Source organism: Botrytis byssoidea (assembly GCF_014898295.1).
Source record: "Botrytis byssoidea strain MUCL 94 chromosome Unknown BBYS_045, whole genome shotgun sequence".
Lineage (NCBI taxonomy): Eukaryota > Fungi > Ascomycota > Leotiomycetes > Helotiales > Sclerotiniaceae > Botrytis > Botrytis byssoidea.
This window is the reverse complement of record NW_024065886.1, coordinates 141,363-157,876: the sequence shown is the minus strand read 5'-3', so window position 1 is coordinate 157,876 and position 16,514 is coordinate 141,363. Positions and strand designations below refer to the sequence as shown.

Genomic DNA, 16,514 nt, shown 5'->3' with positions numbered 1-16,514 from the left:
ACAACTCCAGTTTTCTGGCACATTCACATCACCTGTGCCATTATATACAGCCTTACTTGGATAAGCACATAGAGGCCTCTGTCGCAATACATCGCCATCAGGATTTGTATCATTCGCGTATTTTGTGGCGATGATGTCAGTCGGCACGGTACCATTTTCTGCCCATGCCATTACAGCGAGCAAGACATCGTGTTTAGCGTCTTGAAAGCCAGGGACACCGTGAGATGTTCTAGTAAGACCACCAGCTTGTCCATCGCCACCAATAACCCACGGAGCATTCATTTTAGGGTTAGGTCATTGCGCAGTGACTATAAATTCGTAAGTAGAGTACAAGGTCGTAGGGTAAATCAGAAAACAAGCTTACCCTATTCCTGGGATCAAATAGAATTTGTACAAATCATCTAGCTTAATGCCCTGAGGTTTCAGAGCTTTGGCAACTTGATTGTAGAAATAGATACTTGAGCCATTAGCAATGGAAGCATCTGATAGCCCGTGGTAATGAAGTAGCTTTCCACCTTTCTTGTAAAAAGGTGCAAGGTTGAAATTGTCGGCTGTTGCGTGACCAGGGTTTAGTAAATCCGAAAGAAGAATGATCGCTGGATTCCAATCCTCCCAAGTCCAATCTGGTCCCAGACCAAGCATGTACTGCACATATGTTGTGCCTAGTGGACTTGGGAAAGAAACAAGTCCATTCCAGCCCCATTCACTGCCTAATGTGAAGGAGGGGAATATGAACTGTCCAGCTTCGACCCAGTCACTATGAAGTTTATTGAATGTAGCTATTTGATCGCTGTTGAGACAAGTCGTCGGATCTGTAGCACCTGCACGGCACAAATTTTTTGTTGCGTTGAACTTGCATGCGATAGGATCCATCACAATTCCATCAGTAACACTATCTTGAGCGTTACATTCCCTGATGACTTCATCCGCAAGGTAAGTGGACATTGATGGTGGAATATAGTGGGAAGAATTTGCAGGCTGATTCCAGATTCCCACAATCATATTCCAAAGCTGTAAATGAGTAGTCCACCATGCTGGAGCGCCTGCAACAACTCCATCGAAGTCATTTGGGAACATCTCCACTTCTTTCAGACCTTGCTTACCACCAGCAGAACATCCTCGATAATAGCTATAGGAGATGTTGGTTCATCAATCTAGTTGTGTTAAGCATTTTCAAATGGTGCATATACACAAGAAGCTTACAACTGAACCCCAGCTAACGCTGCCAGAGAACCCTCCATTCTCGACTGTCCTAATAATTGTCAGTCAAATAATCTTGGAGGATGTTGAAGTGACTTACAAGAATCTGCCGTTCCAGTTATCGGGCAGGGCCAATCCGAAACTGTATTGTGAAGTTGCGGAGAGAGAAACATTGCCTTGTACGATACAACCAGCTTGGGGAATAATCGACCCTCCTCCACCCGGAGGAGCACCTGGTGGACCGCCTGGCCCACCGCCTGGCAAACCACCGCCTGGCAAACCACCACCTGCGTTATACTCAGGTGGAGGAGTGAATGTTGCACCGGCATCATAATGGGTGGCATAGAAAACAATGGATTTTACTGGCAAAAGTGCCGCGATAGCAGTAACGGAGCAATCGTAGGCCACCGCAAATTTTGCAAGTAAGCCCAAGATCAAGAGCGTAGATCTCATCTTGGATTTTTGATAAATGAGGCAAATAGAAATGTCAGTGCATACAGTTCTCGTATCCAGCTCTCAAACGGAGATGCCAGCAGCATTTTATCATCCAAAGGTCCATCTGCAAAATGGATGAAGTGACAGATCCCCACCGGTATTATTGAGGCGCCTTTAGGTTGCTCGCAAGATTTAGAGGTTTCAAGCGTGCGGGGACAAAAGCTCTCTCTTCCCTCTGCTCAATATCAGGAGTCTTGGAGTTTATCAATGGACGGTAATGTGTAGGAGCACACTCAATAATTATGCACTGCATATTTTAATGACCTAAGAAGGAAAGAGGGTGTGAAGAGGCACTTGCCTTTCGAAGCAGGTACATAATTTCGCCAAGTGAAAACATCTTCCACAATGATTGGTAGCCTATCAATTATTCTCAACCGACCATCGACGTACAAATGAGGATGCTGTATCTTAACAATCTCTGCTAAATACGTGAAGTACACTTCTATACAGATATACAACATTTTCGGTCCCCACAATACATCATAGCATCTAGCTTTTCCTCTGTGGAGATCTTCACGCGTATGTACGAGAACATTATCAGCGTGCCCAATGAACTCCGCCCCACGAAAGCAACATACGTTGGGCGACATGAGAAATACCTGACGTGAATTACCTGCAAGAAAAAACTTGAGCGCCAAACAAAGTCTTGGGCTTCAATGAAGTGGTGGCTGGTGAAGAATGCAATTCGCGTCGGTACGTGCAGCAAATTAGTGTAGCAATGCACGCGTCTTTGTTTCACGTGACTTTAACCCTTTTGGTTTTTGGGAAATCTAAAGATTATTTTTCAGATGTGCAACAAAAAGAAATCGAGGATAAAATCACGAGATCAAAGGGCTGTGATTGGGCAGACTCACTTACGTCAGCAGTACCAGCAGGCCACTGGTGGGCAACTTCAATTGGTAGGTAGTTACACTGCCGATATATCTATCATGTGATAGCCGAGTTCTGACGATTTGACTGCCTTGACTGATACTACGAGTTTGTGATCATAGTAGCTTACATGTCTTACACGTGATACGAGTGTTTCTGTGACAGATGAGAATTCTCATTTTGTTTTATTTTGTTTACGAAACAGATTTGTTCTAATTATATTTCCTCTACTTTTTTCATATCAGATAGCCAAGTGACATCTGCATGTAATATATTTCTTCACCCAATGCTAATCTAAGGGCAATCGAACGCACATCTACATCCCCAGAAATTGGGTCCTTCTCCTGTCCCGCAGGCACATCCGTCTTTTCCACCCCAGGTCTTACCTTTGAAATTGAACTTTGGGATTGCTTGAGTAACTAGTTGTGGAGGCTGAGCCCATCCGTTTATCGAAACGGTCATGGGAGGGTTGGCTGATGTGACTGTCACAAATTGGTCAATATTAGGGCTTATAAGACCTCCCTTTTGAATGCATTTGTGATCGTAAATTCTGGCCTCGGAGGAGAAATCTCCATTGAAATTGGTATATTCTTGCCACCCGAAGGTACATGTACCTGGGCCTTGAGTAACACAAAATTTGTTGTCGCGCTTCGTGAGAGCTTCTATTGGAAGGGCGACGGCAAGTGTTCCAGCCAAGATCGGGAGGTATGTTGAAAGCTTCATAGCTATTGTTTGATTGATTTTCTTCTTTCGTTTTTTATTTGATTGTTTGAGAGTTGTTCTTTTGTTTTGTATGAAGAAAGAAATCCAAACTTATACACGCGGACCATGCTGATTCTTATATGAAAACTCTTTACCGTTGTTCTTACTACACAAAGACTTCCTTCATAAAGAAAGTGGTGGATGAATAAATCTCGACAACTATTTCTAGCCCAGTCATTACAAAAGGAAATCAGGAATGCCCCAAGGGCTGTCACACAGATCAAAGAAATGAAAACTACAAGGTAGAACAATCAAGTATGCTCAATCCTACCCAAAAAAATTCTTTGTGTATTCTATTTTCAAGAATCCAGGTAAGCTAGCACGGATGGCACAAAGTTTTAAAGCAACGATTTGAATTTCAATTATATCTCTTGCATGCTTTGCACAAGCCCTAGATCTTACAAACATGTTCTCCCAATAACTTCAAGCGATCTACCCTTAATCCATCCCCGTTCAGCTTCAACAGGGGCATTCAAATGGACAAATCCATGCGTACCGTGCTCCCTTATCGGGGAGATCGTTATATTTCAAGGTACATGCCTCTCTCTTATCGCCATGGCCGTTCTCTGATGGACCACGTTGACCGTCTCTTGACATCTGCCCATCACTCTGATAGAGAGGCATGAGATACTCTGTATTCGTAGGTTCCCACTTTTGCTTAATGACTTCGTTCAGTTTGACAATATTGCATGTTCTAAACTGATAACTCCAAGTTGAAGTGGACGCTTGGATTGGAGCATCGCCCGTTTGTAGTATAACACAGTTGGTGTCGATGATGAAGGATCTGGCACTAGCATTGTCACCGTTATCGTCACTGCTAAATTGATAGACGTAAGTGCAGGTCTTGTCACCGAAAGCTAGTTGTTTTTGGGCGCAGAGTTGTGGTATCGGTGTACTTGTTGGTGCTGGCTTGTAACCGGGGTGAGAACCGACTATTCTCAGAAGATCAGGAAGTGGGTCGGCATAAGAGACCAATGCTGAAATGGCTACGATAAATGCGGCAGCGAGGTACTTCATATTTGTTGGTTTCAACTTTTTATTGATAATCAGTGTCGGAGAGTATGGTATGGATTTGCTTGTGAAAGTTTTGTCGTGCGATTTCAGTTTATTTTTGAGTTTTGAAAAGATTGCTTTGCAAAGCGGTTCATGGAAGGAAATATCCAAGATATTTATGATGAGGTGATGCAATGATATTGTCAATTTCTGGTGATTATCCTTAGTAGTGATTCATTTGATTGAAGTGAATCGTGCACACAAGTATTGCAAGAAGCTTGAGTCATGTCAGTGACTACCAGTCATAGGAGGCGTTTATGACTGTTCGTGTATAATTCTATGAGTCGTCTTGAGTAATTTCAAAATTGTTTTTGCTTTAGTATGATTTCACTCATAGACTTCGACTTCGTAGCTTTAATTTTCATACTCGACGGGAAAAACATATTGTTAGATTACAATTCATTGCTATATTTGCAATTCTTGTGTTTCCAAGCAATTCTAATCTCTGATACGTCCACCGCATCCATCACCAAACTATTCACATATACCTAATGTTTCCTCCTGCTGTCACTCCAATCATGTAAACTCAGTGCGGTTTGCACCAGATGGAGCCACCCACCATTTCGCTTTTGGTCCCTCGCACGCAAAGGTACAACTATATACATTGTAATAAACTCCGTCGTATTTCATAGTTTGAAAACCGCAATGCTCACCACCCTCAGTATTCGCTCCATATGTAAACTCCGAGTGCTTGTTTGCATCCTCTCCGTATATCGAGAAATTGGAAAGTAGCTTTGGTGATGTGAGATTGATGGGATATTTACCCATGTTGTGTTGTGTGATGTTGGGTTTTGAAATGAAGGTGCAATTTTTGTTGAATACCCTGGTGCGGGCCGGAGGATATGGGAGTCCTTTAGAGGTGTTTTGCCACATCATTGCTAGGCTGCAGGTACACCCGTTACTGTTGCAGAGGGGACTTATATCTGGAGGTCGTACGCCCTTGGCTTGGCAAAAGAAGGAGAAGATGGCGAAAAGTTTGATGATGGGGAAATGCATGATGATGTGAATCTGGGTGTATTTGTGTTGTGATCTCATACGCTACGACACATAAATTTCCGTGATCTGTTGAAAAGTTTTGTCGTACAATAATATTGATGTTTTTCGAAGAAAGGTCTCGAGGATGGTGAGCTCAGCCCTATATCGAAATGGTCAAGCTAAGTGTCATGCATAGTGTATTAACGGGCTCGAGTCATCAATATGACTGTCATTGAAACCTCACCACAGTCATGATCCACTAAATGACTCGACTGTTTATAGATGGGAGTCATTTTTCATTCATGCTCATCCATCTAAATCGCTCCATTTGAGCAATGAACAGTCACTACATGGGAGACAGTCACTATCTGTGAATCGAGATATTTGATGTTTTTAAAAGTCACGTATTTGTTATTCTATCTGTCCAGCAGATAAAATGCCCAGCATATCTACAACAATTCCATATTACTCCCGGCCATGTCCAGCTCTCTCAGTATCTCCCGGAAAGGTTGGAACACCAAGGAAACTCCATTTTACGATCGGTCAGTCGTCGAAGAGAAATAGACAGTTGTATGAAGCCCAATCGAGTCCCGTATTCCACCCGCAATCATCTCCACCATAGTCACCATTATTATATGTAAAAATGGGCTTACCATAGCCAGTAGCGTGAGTGATGATCAAATCGCCGGGATTTTTTCCCTCCATCTTAACGGTAATTGGTCCTTTGGGATCGGATTGTTCTATAGAAGTCTTGACAATATTGCAGTCCTTGTCGACAATTTCGAGGTCTTTGGGCTTTCTCGGAAGAACCAACGCAAAATCTTTCCGATCGGCTTTAGGGTCCATATCCCAGCGCATGTATAAGCTCCAGCAGTTCACTGGAGCCGTGCAGTCAGCAGCTTTAGCTCGTGGCTCAAGCTGTTGAAGGGTTCCGCTTGCTACTAGAGAGGTGAGAAGGGAGACGGTAAGAAGTGCAGTCGCGAGGAAACGCATGATTTTGTTATTTGATGTGGACTTTTATTGATTCTTGGGTCTGTGTACGTCTTCAGTAACCACACTTTATCGTTTAACAGGCTTTACTTACCAAGCCTTGTTTCTTTGAAGATGTTTCGAAAGTTGGTTGTGATGTTATTCAAGATGTTGAAATGTATGAGATGTTTTGTGTTTGTTCTGCGTTTTGAAATGGCCAAGCTGGGGAATCGAAACCCTTTTTGTTATCGATGCATTTTTCTAACCGAACGATCATTGGCAAGGGTCTTTGAGTGTAAGTTTCATTGCATGATACTTATGATGAGTCACTGGTAGTATAGTAGTTACTCATCATAACTAAATGCAGTCATCAGTGCTGACTAGAGATATTCATACCAGGCTTTAGATTCTCCATATCAACATCGATTGGCGATGAATTGAGAACTGTTGCACAGTATCTTTGAGATATTCCGTCTCAGATCAGATGTGAGATATTTTATAAGAAAAAGATTATAAATCAACACCAAATGATGATAATGTCCTGTTCCTTTACGATTCGATAGAGCGAGTTTAGATCCTCGACTCTGGAGCGGTGCCGATGGAGCTGTCATCGAGTCAGAACAAGGGATCATCTCTTGTAAATTATTCGAAATCACTCTTCGACGAATCACTTTATTTTGAACAAGGAGATTCATCACAATCGTTGTAGTCATCTAGTCATACTTGATCCACCTCGCGAACAAAAGCTGATTGATATCCAACTCGACCATTTCAAAATCTTACAACCACAAAACTGATACATCTCGAATCTTCAACAATTATACAAGCTGAGTTTCGATTATTACTGCACATATCATTGAACAATAGACAAAGACTTCGGTAAGTAAGACCTACAATTAAGAAGATAGAGTTATTGTTAATTACCTACTTAGATTACTTCCCTCAAAACCTCATTCTTAACACGACAACCATGCAACTCTTCACCACGACCTTTTTCGCCATCCTTACCATCTTTATATCTATTATCAATGGCATTAAAGGAAACGATAACTGCCTCGGTCACAACAATTGTACCTTATTCATGAGATGGTCGGAAGGCTCACCCGGCCTCAAATCCGGCACTATGGCAATGCCCAAAGATCTCGCACTCTATGGAAAAGATTGTAACGTCATTGAATCAAAAATGACCCAAGCCGAAGCAAAAGGCCCAATCGAAATCAAATCTTCTTTATCCGAAACCATAACTCTCACTGGGGAGACTGCCGTTTTTTTCACACCTCTCTTCACATATGGCAAGAATGAAGAAGGTGGGGAGAATTCTTGCGGGCAAGGCGAAAATAGCTGGGTCTGTGACTTTGCATGTTAGGGGGTGGATTAAAGCATCCTGGTGGACTGATTCTGTCGATTATTCGACAGGGGAAAAGAATGTAGCTGGGTTGGGCGGGTTTTGCAGCGAAATGGGAGAGGGGAAGATTTCTAGTTTATAACGAATACTGATACCTGTCTCTTGGTATCATGGAATGGCACATGCGAGACTTTAGAAAACAATTAATTAAAAAAACAACTCATGAATTGCGGAACTGGTCTCCAAAATCTTTATTAGAAGACGTGATGTGATATGATACGTGACTAGAGAAAAAGTTCTTTACTATCTTTTCAAATCCTTTTCTAGCCTAGTTAATGAATAAACGAACATCATCATATATTCTCTCAGCTTGCGACGGACACGATAAGCCGGGAGAAAATGCTCATTTCACCATGTCAAAAAAGAATAACTCGCACAGTAGTACCCATACTAGACCCACCCTTCTACACCAACAATCACTCCAACAGAAGCTACAGCAAACGCACAATAACCCCTCCAAACCCATCACAAAATATCCGCATCCTCAAAGTCCCATGAGCCACCCCCTCGCACATAATTTCCCAGAACTGAAACCTAGCTACGACTGTAATATCACGTGTCTCAAGCGTACACAGGTACGGATACCTTACACCAAAATCGCGCCGATAGGAGAATTTTCACGGAGCCACTTGTTTGAAATTTCCGATTCTTGTGGTTTGGAATTAGATAAGAGTGAAGAAAGAAGAGAGATTTGGTTGTTCGATGCGTAAGCGAAGTCGTGCATCGGAAATCTGTATTGGTATTGTCAAATGCCGCTGAGCTTACACTTGACATGGGGGATATAATTGAGATGTGTTCATGTCGCATCTTTCATTTCGTTAGGAGGAAAACTACGTGGATTTTCATGCACATCGAATGGTTATACGCATTTAGAGAACACGTCTTGTGATTGTATTGCTTACGTGCTACATTGACTCGTGTAAGTATTCATAAACTGCTGGATAACATACAGAACTTAGAGAAAAAAAAGGAAAGAAAAACAAAAAGAAATAAGTATACACTGCCTAGTTCTTAGCTTTATATATAAACTTTACATTGCATATCAATAGAAAACAACCAAACTTGGATCATGAATATTCCAAGAGCGTAATCCTGGTATCGAAATCAGTTAACAGAAAGCCACAAAACTCCATATAGCCATTATCCTCTCCAATGTTGTCATCAGATATTGTTGATATCGTTGCATGGCAGGTCTCATTGATGTGTGTAGACATGGTATCGAGACTAATCCTACGCCATTTGTTCCTTTGACTTTTCTCGCTCACTGGCTCCTTTAATCAAAGTACTAAGATCGCCCACTGGGATTTGGAACGGGAAGTCTAGAGCCGCTAGCATAATGGCAAAAAATATCCACCAACCCGCTAGTGATGTTACGAAAAGAGTCGCACCGGCCGCAATCTGCATTCTGTTTGCCAACGCCAATTGAGCCGCATCGTTATTGCCAATACCGTTTGCCGTGTGCCAATACACAGATGTCAAAAGTGAAAAAGCAACAACTAATGTAAAAAATATTATAACAAAGACGACATTTGTGCGCAGAGAACAGACCAGGTATATGAGACATAAGACCGCCATGAAAACAAGAAAGAATCCGAAAGAGGCGTTGAATCCAACTGTTCTCAGGCCGTCGGCAGGAGTGCCGCCCGGAGGAGCGTAGAGCCCATATGCGTAGTAGAAAGGTTGAAGTGTGGAGGCGAACGTAAGCCAGAAAGCACCGAATGAGATAAATACAACAAAAGGGAAAGTGTTGCCTAGGACAAATTCGAGAAAACCGCCGACAATCATGAGGAGCCCTCCAAAGAAGAAATAGGAGCCACTAAAGACTTGTTAGTAAATATAGAGACACATTTAATGAGATATCAAGACACGTACATTCCAGCCGCACCGTTGTTAGCCGCCCCACGCCAGCCCATAAGATCGCACGATAATGGTGATAAGGTAATCAGAAAACCGACTATCGCTCTACATACTCAATTAGCGTGGAGAGGTCTCAAGACTGTAAAGCATGAACCTACACCGGAGTAGGGTTTCCGAAAGTTTTCCTTAGATCACCTTTCACGGAGTTTTGAGGAGAGAGATATATCTTTTCAAACAACTCCGGGATGATACTGATACTACCGGCGGTCTTGATTCTTTTTAGTGCATCTTCCGAAGCAATTGACATGTCATTCATCTCATGTGAATTGCTGATATCTCCGTGATGGTTGCTATTATGCGAGAAATCCTTTTCCTGTGGGACACCACTAGAGTTTGCCTGGGCTTTCTCCGTCACCATTTTGCATATAGTTCAAAACAACAGACGATAACTGATAAATTAGAAGCCAATGGCAGTTCATTGATGTGGGAAAGACAATGAGACAACGTAGAAAAATATTGCGAACGTGGGAAGTCGGGCATTATGTACGTATTTTGACACGCACTAAGTTTTCCCGCAATATTTGAAAATTTCGCCCCCGGTTCCTCAGATTTTGAAGATCAGCGCACAAGAAGAGCTCAAACTGTAGAGCTCTTACGGAGTTTTGGAAAAGCTGTCTTGGTCTAGCTTAGTGAGTGAACACCAAGCCCTTGAGGTTGTTGAGAGTGGGAGGCAAGTCTGGAATAGATGTTTTGAGCTAGAGCATAGGTAGTATGAGAACTCCCAACATACAAGTGCTGAGATCCATGTTGGTATAGCAACTTGCTTCTACCACGCGTCCTAACAAGGACACATTCCTCCGGATTGTATCAAACATCTGATTGCCACCCAATCCGTCCATGTTAACCGCGGGCTTTCATTTTCCTTTAGTGATTAACAAGATAGTGAGATAATCATGAGAGAGTTGTGCTGCCTTTTAAAATCCTTGTTTTACAAAGGGAAGTATGGCATGTGCGAATCGTCTCACTTCTGTTCATATGGTGGATCAAAACGTGGTACGATTTGTTTCCCAGTCAAGCTTAAGCATGCTTGGAGAACACATAGAGATATGCCTTTGATACGATAAGTCAAAGTCGGGGGAGAAACTCGGAGCTCAACCCAGCTTTTGAGTCACCAGGGAGAGTGGCCGATTAACCATTTGTTCTTCAGGAAAGCAAATCAGAGCACACAGCTGCAGGGGATATTATTAACTGATACCACATATCAATTATGTCGGAAATTGGATCTTCAAGGTGACAGAAGTCAACACAAAGTTCCTCAATGTTTCCTCAAGACCGGTGTTCTTGCCGAAGAAATATCTCACGAGAGTTCCTATCATTATTTCCAGAGAAATGCTGTCTTCAGTTGTTCGTGTGTCCGCAAGTCTTGTCATTGGTCAAACTTCCCAATATTTTACTCGAAATATCGAGTATTGTGGCATGGAGTGTCTTCATATCCGGTTTCGTTCTTGCTCGCATCAAAGCCCGAAATTTCTCCTCTTTGTCATGGAGAACAATTAATTCGATGCCACAGAATTTCCAAAAGCACACAATCATCAATATATTGTGTGCCGGGGCTCGGAGCTGGGACACTTCCCAGGAGCTGACAGCGGCAATCTGACAGTTTTGATATGTATTTTAAATTAGGAAATATCGTTCGCCACTCCGAGTCTTCACATGAGGGGGACAAAACTTGGCCTGGACAGCCTGCTTATAGCGTAGATCCAGTACACTATTCCTACTTGTAGAATAGAAACGACAAGCTACCGCCTCCATCATTTCAGTCGATCGTACTACGTCTTCAAAACAGGAAAGACAATCGAACATACGAAGTATCCAGACGACCTTTAGAAATTATGTAGTATACGTACGACAAGTGGTAGGGCTTGTCATACGTGAGCTATGCTGTGTACTCCAAAATGACCAAAATTGCCATATAATTTATCTCCCCAAATTTCAAAATGGGACCAATCCATCATTCGAGACCTCAGACGAAATTGCCCCTTTACTCGATCTAGTACGATATGACAGATGATAAGAAAGCTGTGATTCGGCTTAAGAGTTATTGAATATCCGTCTGGCTTTTCGGAAAGTTGCGGTTTTTCTAGCATGGAAAGTGTTAAAGTTTGATGCGCGTGTTGATCAATTCAGGTGCCGCTTTGACATCCATATACGGCGAGTCCCGTGATCAGAACAAAACAGAGGCTTCTTACATACTGTACTGTTGATCATCATCCAATGTGCTCTTTTAGGAACATTTCTTCAAAGTTGATGGTTTGACGTACAAGATAAAATGAAGAAAGAGCGACTCTCTAAGAGTTTGTCACGTGGACGATCATCAATTTATCAACTATACCACATGGGTACAATAATCCCCGACCCGACAACAGATCTTCATTCGAATAAATATGGGTATCCAAGAATTTCTCCTCAGGCCCATGTCCAAAGTCTAGAATCATATAAACTATATATTCTGCTCGCAGAGTATTGGGATTGGCCAGCACATTAACAAATCTAGATAGTGATGTCAGCAGCAAGCTGAAGATGTTTTCGTGCTATGTTGTAGAATTTCGATCTAGTAAAACCTAACGAGAAGTTTAACTTTGATCTACTCTGAAGGTTTGACCTGCATATACGAATCAACCGCGAAAAAAAGAGACAATCAATCACTCGGCCGCTTCCCTAGTACTCTGCCGTCCCAACAATTGACATGATTACACCATTCTCAATCAAGACTACCCGATGGGTCTAACACTTTACAAACCATCCCCATTACTCTCATCCAAGCTTCTTAATCTAAACTCCACCATTGGACCTTCATGCCAGCTCACAAATCTGTCCCAAGTCTGGAACTCTTGCTTACTCTCCCTGCCCCAGCCCATCCCCTTCTTACCCTCCCCAAGTCCTACTCCCTCCTGATCACTCAATCTCATATCAAATTCCCAGATCAATCGTGCTAGAACTACTCTCATCTCCTGATAGGCTAGATATTTACCTATGCAGCTTGTTCTACCAGTGCCAAATGGGGTGAATGCTTTTGGTTCAAAGACTTTGGACTCTCGGGCAATTCCTTTCGATGACTCGTTCTCATCCTCTCCATCAAGCCAACGCTCTGGCCTATAAACGAACGGATCTTCGAAGTACCTTTCCTCGTGATGAATACTGTAGGCGGAGACCCCAACTGTAACTCCAGCTGTAATGGCGCAACCATCGATGACAGCTCCACCTTTCATTACCTCCCTTGGTATATTGGCCCCAACACCGGGTGAAAGTCGCATGGCCTCGTCAATACACGCCGTAAGAAACTTGTAGTCATTCAACTTTCCCCCAACTTTGATTTCACTGACCTTATCCCATCTCTCTCTAATTTCCCTTTTTAAATGTTCATAGACGAGTGGGTAGTGAAGAAGATAAAAGATGGTTGCCGTTAGCCCTGATGCAGTGGTATCCATGCCGGCTATTATCAAGACACCGGCTTCAGAGATCAATTGATCTTGAGTATAGTTCTGACCATCTTTCTGATCCTGTGTAGCTAGAATGGCAGAGAAAATATCTTTGTTAGCTAGATCATCTCTGTGCTTTATCCGCCAATCTGTCTGAGATTTGCTGAGAGCAAAAAACTTCTTAGCACCATGCATGAAAGATGGTGGGATAAATTTGAATAGGCCGAGTTTTTCAATTGTACGCATATGCCCTAGCTATTGTTCGCCAAATTATCAGTATTTGTCTGATTTCGGTAGCTATAGCGTAATTTTACCGTGTTCATAGCAAGAGCCGAACTAGACATGAGACCAACCATATGCCGATTTTCCTCATCGTTTAACATACCCCAATTACGACTGAATGTTACGTCGCCCATTATATCTGCTTGTAGATATGTCAAAGCTTTTGAAATATCGTGAGCGTGTGTCCACTCGCCCACTGACACCTTCCCATCTTTGCCTTCTCGAAGATATTCGGAGAAGCGTTGAGTGTTTTGATAGATAAGATTCTGTAGCTCTTGCACCGATTGTGGATTCAGAGCTTTAACCAGAATACGCCTCTTTATTGCGTGAATCTTCTTGTCGATAGTGGTGAGGACAGATGGAACTTTGAAAAAGTAGTGATATATCGTGTAAAAGTCGGACTTCTGTGTGTTGGAGACAGAGCTATAAATATCTTGAAGAGCGGTGGTGCTATTGAAAGATAGTCGATTCGGTCCAATTCGTACAATCGGTCCTGGAAATTATCTTAATGGTTAGTTTCAGGTTGTCCAGTAGTGTGGGACTAGATGCGAGTTTTCAGGATCTCAAAATTATTCAGGCAATAACCTTATTGTAGTCCAGTCCGTATTATTGAAAGTGGTATATTGCTTACCATAGATTTGATGGAGTCTATATTCATTCAAATGACGGTCGCCCTTGAGACAATGATGAACATTGTACCAGTCGGTAACGGAAGCCAACATAGGACCAGGATATGCCGCTAAAGGATGAAAATACAGGCGATAGAGGACAAACCAATGGAGCGCCAGCAATAACAACCACAATGGAGCGTGTGGTCCGAAGTCGTCAAGATTACCCTCTTTCTTGAGCTTTAAGAGACCCCTCAACATCCTATAACCCACTACACATGTCGTTGGTCCGAGCAAGAATATTCCACGCATTTTCTGGGGTTTACAAACCGCATAAATCCCCAACATTTTACTACTCTCCATTGTAAAATTGGCTTTCAAACGGTCAGACAGCTTGACAGGATCAATTGAATTCGGAAAACTATGTCGATTGAATAGGCAGAATGTATTTGAGGGTTGAAAAGGTGAGAGCGAAGTCAAATTGAATACCCCGCACTTGTCCTACTACGAAAATCTTCGGAAATGGAAGGTGTGGTTACATTTTACTACATGCGTCGAAATGTAACATAAGACTCTCAACTAGATGCAGTTATTGGATATAATTGTAGCACGGAAGCATTGCTTGATCATCGCGCATTTTATAGGTACATTGTATAACAAATTGAAAACACCCCAAATCAAAACGACACGTGACTTTACACAAGGATTTAAACTCGTGATTGGGCACCACCTCGACAACTTCTGTCCATACGGAGTCGATTGTTCAGCTTATAACGGCGTCAATAAACCTATAACTCTGGGAGAAAAGACAGTTATTGGAATATCTGTATGCAGAGTGCTGAGCAATGACTGCTACCAATTATTCTTCTGCACCCAGGCAAGAATAAAACCAAATGAAAGAGTATGATATAATCACAACATTCTCGATGTAATTCTCTTGCGGCACGTAATTTTCGCTTGAGCAGCTTCACAAACAAACTCGATCCAAACCTATAACAGCCATTAGCCATTAGCCGCCTCCATGCTACACGCGATGCACATAATCGACCAACACTATACATCTAGCTCCATGTCTATTGTATCTTATCCTTGAAAAAGCGTTGACGCGCCCAGCATCACTATTCATAGTATTGTTCACACAGACTACCTCTTCAATCGCATAAACTTAAACAGAAATTCTGTCAACAATATAGAAGCCTAATGTGGCCATACTAGACCGGAATATCTGGCACCCCAGTAGATGACCCAGAGCTAATATGCTTCTCGGGTGTTATTTATGAACGTATCTTACTTCACTAGAAGCTAGCAAACTGCAGAAACTGCAGTAGATGCGATTTCAGGCACCCCACACATCGAACAGATGCCTCTAATTGAAAAAAACAAATACCATCCATCCAGTTTCATACTCGAGAACACATGGATCATTCCATTAACGTGTATGTGTCATGTTGAATCGATTTTCTGTAGACTTGTACGCTCCTGATAGTCTCATCCAAGGATTTAGGAGTTACAGTAATGGCATCAATAATTTCTTTAGCCGTAACGCTTTTGCTGCATCCATTAGGAAAAAGAGGTGAAATCATCACCGGTCACTTGACTCCAGGGCTGATCCTCCCACAAGACACAAGGATGCAATAGTAGGGATACATTGCCATTTGAACCACTTCACCCTGGAAGACAAGACATCTTTATCCATTCTAGACCGATCTGGGGTTTCTTTCCTGGAGTGGGGGCCAGAATTCAGGATCGAATTGCTGGACTCCACATATCACAGTCGCGTATTTGGCGAATGCAAAATTGTGTTGGTAGCTGTCTTGCCACGATGAACATGTACATCACCTTGGAAACATGTCGATCAAGACGTCGAAGTCTTAACGCATTCCTTTTGGACGACCCCTTGATGAGATACAGGAGAGAAGACGCTGGGTTTTCTGCCAGTACAGACTGCAGTTTCTAAACGAAAATTAGATCTTTGTTATTTGATAGATTCCCGTGCGTTAGGTAGTTAAGATTAGAAGTATTCAATAAATTTCTTCGTAAACTGGGTTTGAATGTAATCTTACCATATGAATGCAATGGTGCAAACTTGGTCGGGAATCAAATGTCTTGCGTCGCTAGACAGCCTCGATCTTGAATTCCTAGTATGTAGAAATCATTGAAAGGAAAGAAAGGAAGAAATATTGTCTGCCTTGTACTGAGCCGGAAGGAGCTGCATAAATTAATATGAAGAGTGGAAACTAGGCGCCAGGCTTGAGAAAGTGATGATCATACTCCCAAAGCCCCGTGCGCCAATGCACAAGATCTCGCGCGAACAGTCCCAAATGAAGTCGCGTAGCATTTGGGAAGTGGGTGTGTTGAAAATATGTTGGTTTTAATCCGCGGAACAATGATAAGAGAAAAGATAGGTTACGGGTTTGGTCTTCATGAAAAATGTCGACGCTCGCATCTCATCATTTCGCAAGGCCCGCCCGAAAGAGGATGAGTTGAGAACCGTTTGCAGGATGCCATGGCCACACCGTCTATGACATACATGGTGAGCAGCTATACGGGCATAGTATA

General features: G+C 42.5%; 8 protein-coding genes across 8 annotated transcripts; 1 reads left to right on the top strand and 7 right to left on the bottom strand.

Annotated features, from left to right (window-relative positions):
• Positions 1-289: 289 nt before the first annotated feature.
• Positions 290-1,653, bottom strand: EAE97_012004 (uncharacterized protein; the record flags this gene model as incomplete). Its single annotated transcript, XM_038882518.1, has 4 exons — positions 290-308; positions 365-1,129; positions 1,193-1,252; positions 1,301-1,653. 4 exons carry the CDS (start codon positions 1,651-1,653, stop codon positions 290-292), a joined length of 1,197 nt encoding a protein of 398 aa, XP_038726689.1.
• Positions 1,654-2,859: 1,206 nt separating this feature from the next.
• Positions 2,860-3,288, bottom strand: EAE97_012003 (uncharacterized protein; the record flags this gene model as incomplete). Its single annotated transcript, XM_038882517.1, has 1 exon — positions 2,860-3,288. The coding sequence occupies one exon, from the start codon at positions 3,286-3,288 to the stop codon at positions 2,860-2,862; it is 429 nt and encodes a 142-aa protein (XP_038726688.1).
• A 498-nt stretch (positions 3,289-3,786) lies between these two features.
• On the bottom strand, positions 3,787-4,344 carry EAE97_012002 (uncharacterized protein; the record flags this gene model as incomplete). The annotated part of the gene is made up of 1 exon (XM_038882516.1): positions 3,787-4,344. One exon carries the CDS (start codon positions 4,342-4,344, stop codon positions 3,787-3,789), a length of 558 nt encoding a protein of 185 aa, XP_038726687.1.
• Positions 4,345-4,896: 552 nt separating this feature from the next.
• Positions 4,897-5,376, bottom strand: EAE97_012001 (uncharacterized protein; the record flags this gene model as incomplete). Its single annotated transcript, XM_038882515.1, has 1 exon — positions 4,897-5,376. The coding sequence occupies one exon, from the start codon at positions 5,374-5,376 to the stop codon at positions 4,897-4,899; it is 480 nt and encodes a 159-aa protein (XP_038726686.1).
• A 522-nt stretch (positions 5,377-5,898) lies between these two features.
• EAE97_012000 (uncharacterized protein) lies at positions 5,899-6,348 on the bottom strand (the record flags this gene model as incomplete). The annotated part of the gene is made up of 1 exon (XM_038882514.1): positions 5,899-6,348. The coding sequence occupies one exon, from the start codon at positions 6,346-6,348 to the stop codon at positions 5,899-5,901; it is 450 nt and encodes a 149-aa protein (XP_038726685.1).
• Positions 6,349-7,294: 946 nt separating this feature from the next.
• On the top strand, positions 7,295-7,690 carry EAE97_011999 (uncharacterized protein; the record flags this gene model as incomplete). The annotated part of the gene is made up of 1 exon (XM_038882513.1): positions 7,295-7,690. The coding sequence occupies one exon, from the start codon at positions 7,295-7,297 to the stop codon at positions 7,688-7,690; it is 396 nt and encodes a 131-aa protein (XP_038726684.1).
• Positions 7,691-8,959: 1,269 nt separating this feature from the next.
• EAE97_011998 (uncharacterized protein) lies at positions 8,960-10,004 on the bottom strand (the record flags this gene model as incomplete). Its single annotated transcript, XM_038882512.1, has 3 exons — positions 8,960-9,545; positions 9,602-9,691; positions 9,745-10,004. The coding sequence occupies 3 exons, from the start codon at positions 10,002-10,004 to the stop codon at positions 8,960-8,962; spliced, it is 936 nt and encodes a 311-aa protein (XP_038726683.1).
• A 2,374-nt stretch (positions 10,005-12,378) lies between these two features.
• On the bottom strand, positions 12,379-14,318 carry EAE97_011997 (uncharacterized protein; the record flags this gene model as incomplete). Its single annotated transcript, XM_038882511.1, has 3 exons — positions 12,379-13,320; positions 13,380-13,840; positions 13,979-14,318. The coding sequence occupies 3 exons, from the start codon at positions 14,316-14,318 to the stop codon at positions 12,379-12,381; spliced, it is 1,743 nt and encodes a 580-aa protein (XP_038726682.1).
• Between the last annotated feature and the right edge of the window lie 2,196 nt (positions 14,319-16,514).